The 14,072-nt window shown below is 40.0% G+C and overlaps 1 protein-coding gene across 2 annotated transcripts in view; it reads right to left on the bottom strand.

Annotated features, from left to right (window-relative positions):
* The window catches only part of LOC105022633 (transmembrane protein 266), a 51,441-nt gene extending 38,040 nt beyond the window's left edge, over positions 1-13,401 (bottom strand). The window contains exons 1-3 of one of the 2 annotated variants that reach the window (XM_020056517.2): positions 12,783-13,401; positions 11,438-11,576; positions 2,055-2,333 (exon numbers count right to left, since the gene is read on the bottom strand). Coding sequence is in view for 1 of the 2 variants with exons in the window: in XM_010891232.3 (XP_010889534.1) it covers positions 11,438-11,451 (14 nt within the window). In the remaining variant the exon portion in view is untranslated. The remainder of the gene's footprint in view (positions 1-2,054; positions 2,334-11,437; positions 11,577-12,782) is intronic. The other variant, XM_010891232.3, reaches the window with a different exon arrangement.
* Positions 13,402-14,072: the final 671 nt, after the last annotated feature.

The raw sequence follows: 14,072 nt of genomic DNA, 5'->3' as shown, positions 1-14,072 counted from the left end.
ATTTTTTGGGCTTGGCAGTGCTTTAAGATATCATTGCTTAATGAAGAGAGCTATATAAGCTGAATACATCACTGTTATTATTATTATTGCAGTATATCTTCTCTTTCTATCACATTTTCTCTTTCTTTGTCTCTCTGTTTCTCTCTCTCTGCCTTGTGGTGCATATTTTTAGACCAGAGCAGATGCGGGTGTATTATGTATGCTGTGATGTCACTCCTCTACGATCACAAGCCTCCCATTGTCAGATGAGTGGCTCTGCAATTTTACAGACATGAAATAGAGAACGAGTAGGAAGCGGAGTGGAGGAGGAAGAGGAGAAGGGAGAGAAGACCGGAGGGAGGTTACTACAAGCAGTCCACCACTGATCCTTAGTCAGTTGATCAAATGTATTATAAAAATACCTTTTCATAAGACCTTGTTGTCACAAAGTCCTTATACAAAATCCCCAAAGAGAAGCACAAAGATGGATAAGCAACTCTAGAAAGTTGAGAATCTATAAACCCAATTCCAAAGAAGTTGGGACACTGTACAATTGTGAATAAAAACAGAATGCAATGATGTGGAAGTTTCAAATGTCAATATTTTATTCAGAATACAACATAGATGACATATCACATGTTTAAACTGAGAAAATGTATCACTTAAAGGGGAAAATAAAGTTGATTTTAAATTTCATGGCATCAACACATCTCAAAAAAGTTGGGACAAGGCCATGTTTACCACTGTGTGGCATCCCCTCTTCTTTTCATAACAGACTGCAAACATCTGGGGACTGAGGAGACAAGTAGCTCAAGTTTATGAATAAGAATGTTGTCCCATTCTTGTCTAATACAGGCTTCTAGTTGCTCAACTGTCTTAGGTCTTCTTTGTCGCACCTTCCTCTTTATGATGCGCCAAATGTTTTCTATGGGTGAAAGATCTGGACTGCAGGCTGGCCATTTCAGTACCCAGATCATTCTTCTATGCAGCCATGACATTGTAATTGATGCAGTATGTGTTCTGGCATTGTTATGTTGGAAAATGCAAGGTCTTCCCTGAAAGAGACGACGTCTGGATGGGAGCATCTGTTGTTGTAGAACTTGGATATAACTGTCAGCATTGATGGTGCCTTTCCAGGTGTGTAGGCTGCCCATGCCACACGCACTCATGCAACCCCATACCATCAGAGATGCAGGCTTCTGAACTGAGCGCTGATAACAACTTGGGTTGTCCTTGTCCTCTTTAGTCCGGATGACATGGCATCCCAGTTTTCCAAAATGAACTTCAAATTTTGATTCGTCTGACCACAGAACACTTTTCCACTTGGCCACAGTCCATTTTAAATGATCCTTGGCCCAGAGAAAACGCCTGCGCTTCTGGATCCTGTTTAGATACAGCTTCTTTTTTGACCTATAGAGTTTTAGCCGGCAACGGCGAATGGCACGGTGGATTGTGTTCACCGACAATGTTACTGGAAGTATTCCTGAGCCCATGTTGTGATTTCCATTACAGTATCATTCCTATGTGTGATGCAGTGCCGTCTGAGGGCCCGAAGATCACGGGCATCCAGTATGGTTTTCCGGCCTTGACCCTTACGCACAGAGATTGTTCCAGATTCTCTGAATCTTTGGATGATATTATGCACTGTAGATTATGATAACTTCAAACTCTTTGCAATTTTCCTCTGAGAAACCACTTTCTGATATTGCTCCACTATTTTTCGCCGCAGCATTGGGGGAATTGGTGATCCTCTGCCCATCTTGATCCTCTGCCCATCTTGAGACACTGCCACTCTGAGAGGCTCTTTTTATACCCAATCATGTTGCCAATTGACATAATAAGTAGCAAATTGGTCCTCCAGCTCTTCCTTATCTGTACATTTAACTTTTCCAGCCTCTTATTGCTACCTGTCCCAACTTTTTTGGAATGTATAGCTCTCATGAAATCCAAAACGAGCCAATATTTGGCATGACATTACAAAATGTCTCACTTTCAACATTCGATATGTTATCTATATTCTATTGTGAATTAAATATAACTTTATTTGTAAATTATTCCATTCCTTTTTTACTCACAATTTGTACAGTGTCCCAACTTTTTTGGAATCGAGTTTGTAGAAAGAAACCTAGAGAGGAGCCGGCTCTTGGGGACGGCCAGTCTTCCCTCCCTTCCTCCGTCCTCCATTCCCTGCCTTCTCTCTCATGACGTCCTGTGATGTTGCTGTGCTGTGTGATGAGCTATGATGTGCTCCGATGTGCTGTTTAGATTGTGTAATTCTTATACTTCACAGGGTGGTGGGGTCTGGGCTTAGCAGGTCAGGGAGTTCTCCAGTTCTCAGTGAACTTTAGCTAAGCCTTGTGAAGAAAAAGGAGAGTGAGAGTAAGTAAATATCAGATGGTGGTTGTGAGGCTAAATATTATTTTTGGATTATTTTATTAACCTTACTATTCACCACCCCCCCATGTCCCCCTCAAGTAAGTAAGTAAAACAATATACATTTCCTATACATGAAAAATAAAAGGAAGTCAGAGATAAGCCAGCAGTAATGGGATCAGTATTTTAATGGCATCTGGTTTGACAGTTAGTTGCAGTTAGAGGGCACTGCCCAATCAGCAATACCAGGCTAGGTAGGTATGGGGAGTTAGCATCCACGGCCCATCTGATCGCTGTAGTGACTCACTTGCCTCCAGAAGGACTAAGGGCAGCTTGGGAGAGAGCAGACCAGACCAGGAGCACATTCTATTGTACGCACCCACAAACACACTCCAACACATGATTACCTATCTCCCACAGGACTCAGTTCTAGGCCCATTTTTCTCTGTGCACCAGATTAGATTAAATTTGATTCAACTTTATTGTCATTGAATAGTACAAGTATAGTACAATGAAATGCAGCACAACGAAATGCAGTAAAACACACATATTTAGACACTGAGCTACCCAGGGACCAAGTTACCAGGCAGTTTTACATGAGTGTTTAATATTTATACAGAGAAGATAAATGTATATGGGTGAAGCGGAGGCAAATGCCTATATATGAAGGGTTAGGTGTTAAGGTTAAGAGATAAGGTTAGGGAATATGGTGAGGTATATGGTTATGGTTAAAAAATCTAAAATGTGTCTAGGTAAATAAATCCATCTCTCACTCAGGCACAGTGAGGTGGAGCTACAGCAAGGCTTACACCTCAAATCTGAAGCACAGGTCGTGGAACAACAAAAGTCTGTTACAGCAAAAATACCAGATTATTGAAGCCCAATCAACTGTGATATATGGCATATACCTTTTCAGTGAAAAATTTGAATCACAGGTTCACATTCTTACCTTTCCTGACACCTTTGCTTAGACATGAGAGAATAGAAGCCCTGTGGGCTTACTGCACATCGATGCAGTATAGTACACACCAGCAGAAAAGAGGGAACTCCTCATTCATCATTGTAAACACAGAGGTGGTTCTTTTGAATAGACAGGAGTCCCAGAGATAGTGATAGCACACCATTAACCTTAGTGATAGTCAGCGAAGTGTGACCACTCTAAATAATGGCTTATTATGATGCTGGCTCATCAAGTGATGAGGGACACAGACTGCATGCTACAGTATTTTCCGGCATTGCAACTGTAGCAGATTAAACAGGTATGCCATTTATCACAATGATTTTGGCTTTAATACATTTGTGACTAAGACTTTGGCAGTGCAGATCTGATTGTACCAACTCTTGGCCCCTGAGGAAGATCAACTCGGCTCATTCTGTAATTTTGTCTGCCTCATGAAATATTTTTGTTCCAGCTTTAAAAAAGTAAAACACTGCCATGAGGCGGAAACAACTTTGAATTGAAAATTTTAGTGGAATTTTGTTTAGGGTAATACTTGTATAGAACGACACCACACCCTTTCAAAATATTCAACTTTTGTTGCCTTAAAGCCTGACATGAAAACATAATTAGGCCTAATAGTTTGGTTGTTTCTCATGCTCTCCTTTTACTTGGGAGTGGCTTTTGTCAAGCCTCTCTACCATAAAGACCTAATTGATGGAGAGCTGCAGACTGCTGGTTGTCCTACTGACAGGTTCTCCCATCTTTGCAGAGAAACACTGAAACTCTAATATTTTCAGCATTGTAGATTGTTTTGGTCAATATTATGAAATAATATATTAAACTTACTGTTGTGCAACTTATAATTAAACTATTTAAGTATATGCTTTGCATGAAGGAAAATGGTTGCTTTATGCAACTTATTCTTAAACTATTTAAGTATTTATTTTGCATGAAGGAAAAATGGTTGCTTCATGTTCTGAATTTAAACGTGCCAAAACAAATTTCCTGTGGTATAGTATACAATTTGAAGATTGGTATTCCACATTTTTGGAAAGTCGGATAATGTAATATTTGAAGAACCAGATTGATGTAAACACACATGTATACAAAGATGTAAACACTTTTGGAAAATACATGTAATGCCATGAATTGTAACTAATAGATTTAATTTTTTATTAATTCAGTTATATGCTGTCTCATTTTGGTTACGCAGGACATCGGGCACAGAGTTGAAGGACAACAAAATAGTTTAATAAGGAAACTGAGGTGGGAAAATAAAACAGCAGGAACACGGCAGACAGGCGAAACCACAGACTGATGGCAGGCAAGACACAAAAAGACTCAATGACTCAACAAAGGGCTGACACATTGGGCAAAATAAATAGGGTGCTAACGAGCGCTAAACAACAAACAGTTGAAAACAATCAGAACAAAAAGGACATGCTAGGTTTAAGAACAATGAAAAAAACCAAACAGAAGAGGCTACATTCAGGGACAACAGCAAAAACAAAACAAAACAGAACCTCACATATGCATTGCACGAAAAAATAAGAAATTGTCTTTTTATATGTTGCAATAACTGATACTTTGGTCTATCAAAATATATATGTAAAATGGTGTTATTATTAAAAATGTATACAAATTATAATTGAGTACTGTTGGTTAGACATTTCTGGGACAATCTCCAAGAAACCCTGAGCATTTAATAAGGATTTCTAAAGTAATGCTCACAATAAGCTTGACTATTAAAAGTGTCTGTGAAGAATAGATGTTAAATGTTACACAAAATCTGCGAAATAAATCTCTATCTTGTAGGTGCATCACAGTCACCATTCTTATCGGACCCACACTCTGAAATGTTAATTTGTTCTATGTTTGAAGGGGAGCAAGGCATTATTTAAGGTTTATCAATAATTCCCACTAAACACTCTTCCTTCCAAAGTAGTTTTATTTTTTAAATACACAGAAACCTCCAGGAAGAAATACTAGACAGGTAGTGAACTCAGATCTCGGAACAAAGACCTTTAGAAAGATCACAATGAGATATCATTGGCCCAACTGAGTCTGGCCAAGCCACCTGGCTCATGGACTACTGAGGAAAAAACAGCGGTTACTGTATGTGTGTGCTTTTCAGGAGAAAAGACATGTGGAGTAAGACTTGGGGCACTGGGACATGGCCAGACCCTTTAGCTAAAATATGGAATTAAAAGTGTTATGGGTCAGGTAGAAAAGGTCATTATTCATGTTGCATAATTGGCTCAAGGCAGTCCACTGACTATACAAAAGGTTGCGCAACTGGGAGCAACTACATAGAAGATCATTGTGCCACTTGCTGTTGTTTATATAAATAGCCTTAGCAGCATTTCCTAATCCAGAAAAGCCACACCATTCCATATTCTACCACACAGTTGGTTGGATTAGATATGATCAACGTACACCTTAATAAAAGTATCTAGGCTGCGGTAAGCCAGAGCTAAACACACCCACCCTGGCCAAGTAATAAAAACAGCCTGAAGAAGCAGCTGTCCAATTCTAGCCACCAGATGCCACAGAGAACATTGAGGAGCTAGTCATCAAGATGAGTTACTGTTAAATACTTTAGCATGGCGCACAGTATATTAGAGCACATTCAATCCGCGCAGCATCTCACCCCGTCCTACGTATGTACATGCAAACTCCAAACACACACGTATCTGTTGTTCACCTCTTCCTCTTAGGCCCTACCTTGGTGCCTTACTAATTGTTCCAGTGTGGTGTTAGCCTATGGGTATATTGCATCAACTGTGACTTAATGCAGGGAATCTCCATAATGGTCATATTGGGATTCCGAAAGACACTGGGAATGGAGTGTTTTAGACAGGAACATTTTACCAGTCTGATCTGACCTTTACATATTCTAGTAGTGGGTAACACAATGATGACTAGAGATACTCCTGGACAGCTGTCTTACTGTACTGGGCAGACAACAAAGTCCTTGAATCCATATACTTTGACTAAACAGGTTATCTAATGATGTTAGAGTGCTTAAGAGTGTATTGTGCATTTGGAAAGTATTCAGAGCCCTTTACTTTGTTTACATTTTGTTTTATAAAAGACATAAAGATATATTTTTTAAGAAATGTTTGCCAATTTATTTATAATACAACATTGAAATATCTCATGTATATAAGTATTTAAACTCCAAACTAAGCTCAGATTAATCCTGCATCCTTTGACTGTCCTTAAGATTTCTCTAAAACTTGATTGAAATCCACCTGTGGCAAATTCAATTGGTTAGACATGATTTAAAAAGGCACACCCCTGTCAATATAAAGTCCTACACTTCACAGTGCATATCAGGGCGGAAACCAAGACATGAAGTCCAAAAAACACTCAGTAAACCTCTGAGAGAATTGTGTCAAGGCAGAATTTCTCTACAGCAATGTGGGGACCGGACAGAAGGTGAACTATCTCTGTAGCACTCCATCAGACCTTAGTGTTGGAGTGGCTAGATGGAAGCATACCCAAGAAGAATTCAAGCTGTGATCACTGCCAGAGGTGCTTCTACAAAGTATTGAATAAAGGATCTGAATTCTTATGTACATGAGACATTTTTGGTTTTATATTTAATAAATTGTAGTAACATTTTTAACTTTAGTTAGGCAACAACATCAGTTTCCCAAACTAATTAAGAATATACACAGATCAGCCATAACATTATGACCACCTGCCTAATATTGTGTACTTCCCCCTTTTGCCGCCAAAACAGCCCTGACCCGTCAAGGCATGGACTCCACTAGACCTCTGAAGGTGTGCTGTGGTATCTGGCACCAAGACGTTTGCAGCAGATCTTTTAAGTCCTGTAAGTTGCGAGGTGGGGCCTCCAAGGATTGGACCTGTTTGTCTAGCACATCCCACAGATGCTCGATTGGATTGAGATCTGGGGAATTTGGAGGCCAAGTCAACACCTTGAACTCGTTGTTGTGTTCCTCAAACCATTCCTGAGCCATTTTTGCTTTGTGGCAGGGTACATTATCCTGCTGAAAGAGGCCAATGCCATCAGGGAATACCGTTGCCATGAAAGGGTGCACATGGTCTGCAACAATGCTCAGGTAGGTGGTATGGCAGGACCCAAGGTTTCCCAGCAGAACATTGCCCAAAGTATCACACTGCCTCCACTGGCTTGCCTTCTTCCCATAGTGCATCCTGGTGCCATGTGTTCTCCGGGGGAGAGACGCACATGTACCCAGCCATCCACGTGATGTAAAAGGAAACATGATTCATCAGACCAGGATACCTTCCATTGCTCCGTGGTCCATAAGTAGGGGCTTTCGGCAGTGGACAGGGGTCAGCATGGGTACCCTGACTGCTATGCGGCTACACAGCCCAATACGCAACAAACTGTGATGCACTGTGTGTTCTGATACTTTTCTATCATTACCAACATTAACATTTTAAGCAATTTCAGCTCAGTAGCTCGTCTGTTGGATCAGACCACAAAGGCCAGCCTTCACTCCCCACGCGCATCAATGAGCCTTGGCCGCCCATGACCCTGTCGCCGGGTCACAGCTTTTCCTTCTTAGGTACTGACCACTGCAGACCAGGAACACCACACAAAGGCTTCAGTTTTGGAGATGCTCTGACCCAGTCGTCTAGCCATCACTATTTGGCCTTTGTCAAAGTCGCTCAGATCCTTCCTTATCCTTGCCCATTTTTCCTGCTTCTAACACATCAACTTTGCGGAGAGAATGTTCACTTGCTGCCTAATATATTCCATCCACTGACAGGTGCCATGATAACAAGATAATCGGTGTTATTCATTTCACCTGTCAGTGGTCATAATGTTGTGGCTGAAAACTTTTGTTCTCCTCTTGACTTTTTCGCTCCCTTTTCAAAATGTTTGGGTATTCATTTTGGCTTTTGCTAATGGCAAATTTAGTGGCACCTCATTACGGTTATGTCTTTTTACTGACTGTCTTTCAGAATTTATTTTTGAATGACCTTTGTTTTGTTTTGATTGTGACTGCTTTGAAGTGGCTGCTTTGGTAGTTCCCTTTACATTTCACCAACAATATTTTTTTGAGAATGTAATGCAACAAAAAGAAGGGATCTTGTTTCGCTTGAGTGTGATAGTCTCTTAACACCCATCAAATGTGCCCAAATATGTGAGTGTTAATAAACAACACATTTTTAGTGGCATTGACCCCATTTATTTGACCGATCAACGGTTTGATTGTTAGGCCACTGGTTGACTGAGGTTTTTATAGACAAGCAGTAGAAATTATAGTTTATTTAGCACCAATAAATGCATATTAGTAACAATGCAAATTACATTTACATTAAAAAAACAATGAACAACAGACTTGTTTTTGCCACAATTATAATATGCTTTAATGTATCCTTTTTATATTCACTAAGTGTATGGAAAATATCAGTGATATTGACTTTTATGGGATGATATCAAACAACATACTGTTTAGTTTAGATTTATTTGGGGAAAGCCCTACGTTGTTGAGTTTCTCTCATTAACAAAACATTGTTTATAAGATGGTGAAATGATTATAAAAGAACACAAACAAATAACATTATTATAAAAGAACACCAACAAATACAATTATTATAAAAGTATACCAACAAACCATAAAAATATGGACATTTGAGGAAGAGCCCACGTGGGAAATAGCAGAACAATGTACCAAACTAAATCAGATTTACATTGCAGAGCATTTTGGCAGTCTAACATTGGCCGAGTGAAAAGTAGTTGTCAAAGAGGTTGCTTTAGTAGAGAAGGCAATCCTCCCTGAGAGAGAAGATGATAAAAAGTATTTACTTTAATAGTAACATTTAATGAAAAATGGGGCACAAGGAAAAACAAGAAGAATTAAAATGTGCAACCACACTAAAACCAGAGGAATGTGCACAAGAACATATTGCCAAACAACAGGAAAAACAATGTGAGCATGCCATTAAAAATAGAGTTGGAAGCATGCCAAAGAGAAAAAGAACTGAAAGCACTTCAAAGTCAAGTCCAGCCCACACCCTCAACAGAGTTTGATCTTAATCAGAACAGCCGGTTTGTACCGCATTTCAAAGAAAAGGAGGTGAGCGTTTATTTTACTTTGTTTGAATGGGTTGCCATATCCCTAAAATGGCTGCCGAAATCTGGTGACTGCTCCTATAGTGTTACTTTTGGGTAAAGCACAGGAGGTTTACACCTTGGTCTATGATGATCGAGTGGTGTTAGCCACACAGATGTATCATTGTGTTGAATCTGCCCCACTGCCCTTTGACTCCCCTACCAAAATCTTCCAATAGCTTATCTCAACTCTAACATGCTGACTTAGCATAAGTTGCTTTTAGCTCTAAACTGATCAACAAGGTTTAATGAGTCTTATTGTTTCGGTAATCAGTGCCAACACTGAACAGAGTGGTTCACCTCTGCTAGAATTTCCTTAATGTAAGTCCCTGCATTTCTTTCAGCAGCAGCTGTGTGGTAGTCTCGTCAAGTGGTTTTATAGTCACCAAAATAGTTCTGCGAAGTTATAATGAAGGAAAAGAAGGCACCTGGGCATTCTCACAGTTTAGTTTTTTTTAACCTATGTTTTATTTAAAAAACTGTATATTTACAGTAAATAAAAACAATGCTACATTGTGCTTATGTAACTTCGGCAACTACTACAAAAGCACAAAACAAGATTCTGTGCTATATGTATCCCTGTTAGCTCCTCTTCCTACAGTATTTACAAATGCTCTCCACCCCATAGTCACAACCTTTCGAATCCTTCTATTGAATTCATATAGCTGTATCAAGACCATAATACTTTTAAGCACAAAGTTACAAAAATGTATACTTTGGCCTATATATTTTTCTATTCATCTGCCATTTTCTCTGCCATCTTATAATGCATTGCTTAGCTTTCATGAAAATATAATTTGATGTATATTACATACCCACATATAGAATCTTAGGTCAATCAGCCTTACGATTTTCAAGGAGTTAAAATGTCTAACTACTTTAAGAAGGTGCCAATGATATTATCTGGCAAGAAAGAAGCTGTTATTCAGAAAGCACAATCTGAAAGCATAAAAGTGACCCAGTTATGAAATGGTCAGAAGAGACGGAGATAAAGCTTTTTGGCCAGAAATCAAAGCTCTATGTGTGGTGCCAGTCTAACATTGGCTATTCCTTCCAAACCACCAACCCAACAGTGAAGTATGCTATTGGCAACATCATGATGTGGGGATGCTTTTCATCAGTAGAGACTGGGCATTTTGATAAAATTAAGAAAGCATAGACGGGGCAAAATACAGGGAAGTACTGAATGGAAACCTTTTTGAGACATAGCCATGTAATTCCTTTATTCAGGCAGACAGACTCCATGTGGTTGTCAACCAGGACATGGTGATTAATGGAGGCAGAGCCCTCAAACCTCCCGATCATAATGTTGGCATTGAATAAACAACAGGATAAACAACAATTTGGAAGGAAAGATGAATAATGCTGTCCTGCAACAAGAACCCTTCAGAATTTTAAACAACAAGGCCCACAGGCAACACGGCTACACCACTGACCAAGCACGACAGAGCAGCAGAACGGAATTGGATCAACAGGGCACGGAATCAATCCAGTCCTTTGGCTCGCTGTCATACCAAAGGACAGAGATCAGTGGGAGTGTGCTGTTCATTTAACATTACCTTATTAAACATCTGGAAAATAATAACTAGTTACATACACCCTGCTAAAGACTAATAATTAAGTCAATTTAAGCAACGGTCAATTAGACAGTTATGCTTCTGCAAGGACATTCAATATTTTGTTTCTACTATTCTCTCTCACACACACACACACACACACACACAAACACATCAAAACATCAACTATTCATAGATGAGGATAGCAGTAATAAAAAAACAAATGGCAAGGTAGGAGCAATTTGTGAAAGAGGTGGCAAGACTGCAGAATTCCAAACGAGCTGACCGATGAGGTGTCCTTCTGTTTTTGTGTGTGCGCAAGCATCAGTGTGTACATGGCGCCTATGTGTACAACTGTTGTCAGGGGAGAGAGGTGAGAGGAGGTCAACAAAGTCTGGCAGAGTGGGCATCGTCTCGCTGAGCACAGGTCATGTTCTGTGGGGAGTATGCAACGATGTAATGGGCAACACTTACTGAGGCTTAGCCATGTCGGTGGGTGGTAGAGAGAGGAAGAAGAGGAGGCTGCTCTTCACTTAGTTCCCACGTCAGGCAATGGCTTTCTTAGCTCCTCAGTTCACCACGCCAGGTAGACTCTGCGGCACTCATGATGAACCTAGCATAAAAATAAATGACACCCTGCATAACATACCAACAACCATATCACCCAACTTTATTATACTAAGACATGTCAGGGTTCAGTCAAACATTGTATAAATGGCATCACAGGCTGTATGGAGATACAGAGGCAAGGACAACCTATAGTAATTTGAATAACCAACAACAGCGATACCTAAAGGATGACTTGTGATTGGAGCAAATCCCCCGCATGTCTGGTGGATAACACCTATTAGCTGATTCTGCCATACAATGAGTCCACTGCATGTGTGTTACTGCTGTGGAAAGCTATTACACTTGAAAGTACGCGCAAGAGTGAATACCTACCCAGGAGCTTAGGCTTTATTTAGACTGACTGTTGACAGTGACACATTATTACGGCAACACGTTGAGACTGTAAGCTTTGCTATAATGAGTCATTCAATAATAATAATTTAAATACAATACATACACCTCACAGACTGGAGACAATGCTTTAAAATGGAAAAGCTCTGAGAGAGGAAACAGGAAAGACCTTCCTGCATTATCTTTCATATCAGATGATGATGTTGAGAAGGTGTATAGAAAGACTTCTACTGAAGACTACAACTGAGTGCTATCAGGAAAGGTCAGTCCCCTGAATTCTCTCTGCGTGGCATTAATATGCCACAGTGGTCTATCAGTTTAGATCCATCTCCTTTCTAGTCTTCTGTGGGAAAGCTTCCAAAACAGCACATTATTTACTATACAGACTAGACTGCCCAATCCAAATAGCCTAAAGCTCTGGTCAAAAGTAGTCTCTCACTGCTCATAAAAAGGAAAAATATGAATGTCCTGACTACCTCCTTATAGTACCTTTTCTTCACACTATTTTTTACAAGATATTTCCTTTGCAACCCATTCAAAGCACTACTCAGCCCTATATCCACGTCAAAACTAAACTGATGGCGTGACATGCAAACCTTCGCCTCGCTATTCGGAAAACAATAATAATTAATCCCGAACCGAAATAGTAATTTAAACAGAAGCAACCTATTATCCACGTTATTAATGTACTTAGTCACTGTAGTACGTTCATAGACGCAGGGACAGATAAGAGACTAGAATAGTCTAGGCTAGCCTAGTGCACAAAGCGGGGCTGCCCTCATTGTAGTCTACACCCCGGGGAGCACTCCAGCAAAGTAAAAGTAATTTATTATTCATTTGAAAAAAATAACATTCCTACCTGTCTTGATTTACATTGTTGACTGTCTAATCGTGCCTCCAGTTGGCCCCGTGTCCCCCACTGTGATGATCAGCGTGAGTGAGGCCCGTGCTCCAAGCTCGTGGCGATGTGTAGGCTGCAGCTATCCTTAGCACTTTCACGTTGGACAAGCACCGCCGCTGCTGTTGATTAGAATCTTGAGATGAACGAAAAGAGTGGAGCCGAAATACAACCACCATCGTCATTCAGCAGGATCAAATGAAGTCTCCCTGACTATCCAACAAATAACCAGCTGACAGCATCATTGGAGAGTGGAGTAGGAAAGGACCGAACGTTGTGTGCGTAGGCTACAATGCTCCAGATTTTCTAGCTGGGTTTGAAGGCTTCCCCCGCGATCGCAGCAGGGACTCCTTGCTTCCGAATAGACCTCCTCCACACGGAGCTGTCCAGGTGCTGAAACCGTGATTAACCTTCCTTCAGCTGCACTAGTGCCACGCTATGATAGCGGGTTTTCCCTGTTCTAGCTCTCAAAACCGAGAATAGTAGCCTAGTTCCCGCACAAAACGTCGACATCATTGCTGTTTGTTTTCATGCGGAATAGTAACAGTATCGTAGGCTATAACATTGTGACTGCTTTGGTCATGACTCACATGATCGTTTTTTGTGGATTCTAGAAGGTGGTTTCTAGTTCGATAATCCTGATAATAACAGTAGATTTTCTCACAATCATACAAGCTTTATTTTGTAAGGTTTCCAAAAATAAAGTAACTATGGGAGAATAAACTATATTTTTACCAATTGGTTGAACGGTTTACCAGGAATGGACTTTTGATGGTTAGAGCGCACATCAATCAATCTCATGGCTATTTCGCAGCCTTTATTTCAAACGCTTGCTCGTCTTCTGGTTAAGCTTTGAGTAAGGAAATTAAGAAAATGGTCTATATGATGAATTCATTGTGGACTATAATAAAGCCATTGAAAAAAGTAAGCTATGCCAGTTACATAAGAAGCAAGGACATACGGTACATTTCTGTTTCCATAAAACTACATTGTAGGATTCCATACTGGAAGATTTTTAGAACAAGGGTCGAAGGTAGCAGCAGAGGTCCGAGACCTAATCTAAAATAAATTTAATTGTATAGCCTAAAATGTATTTCATTTTTAAATTCTAATAAGATTCAACTGTTTTCTTTTGGTTTTGTCTTGAAATGATCGACTATACAAGTTCAGAGTCTTTGAAAACAATGTGTAATTAGCTATTAAACTACACAGTTCTTGATCCTGGACAATATGGCTTGAGATTCAGAGACA

This window comes from Esox lucius, chromosome 2, assembly GCF_011004845.1.
Source record: "Esox lucius isolate fEsoLuc1 chromosome 2, fEsoLuc1.pri, whole genome shotgun sequence".
NCBI lineage: Eukaryota > Metazoa > Chordata > Actinopteri > Esociformes > Esocidae > Esox > Esox lucius.
Note: the sequence above shows the minus strand (reverse complement) of the source record. Positions and strands in the feature narration are given on the sequence as shown.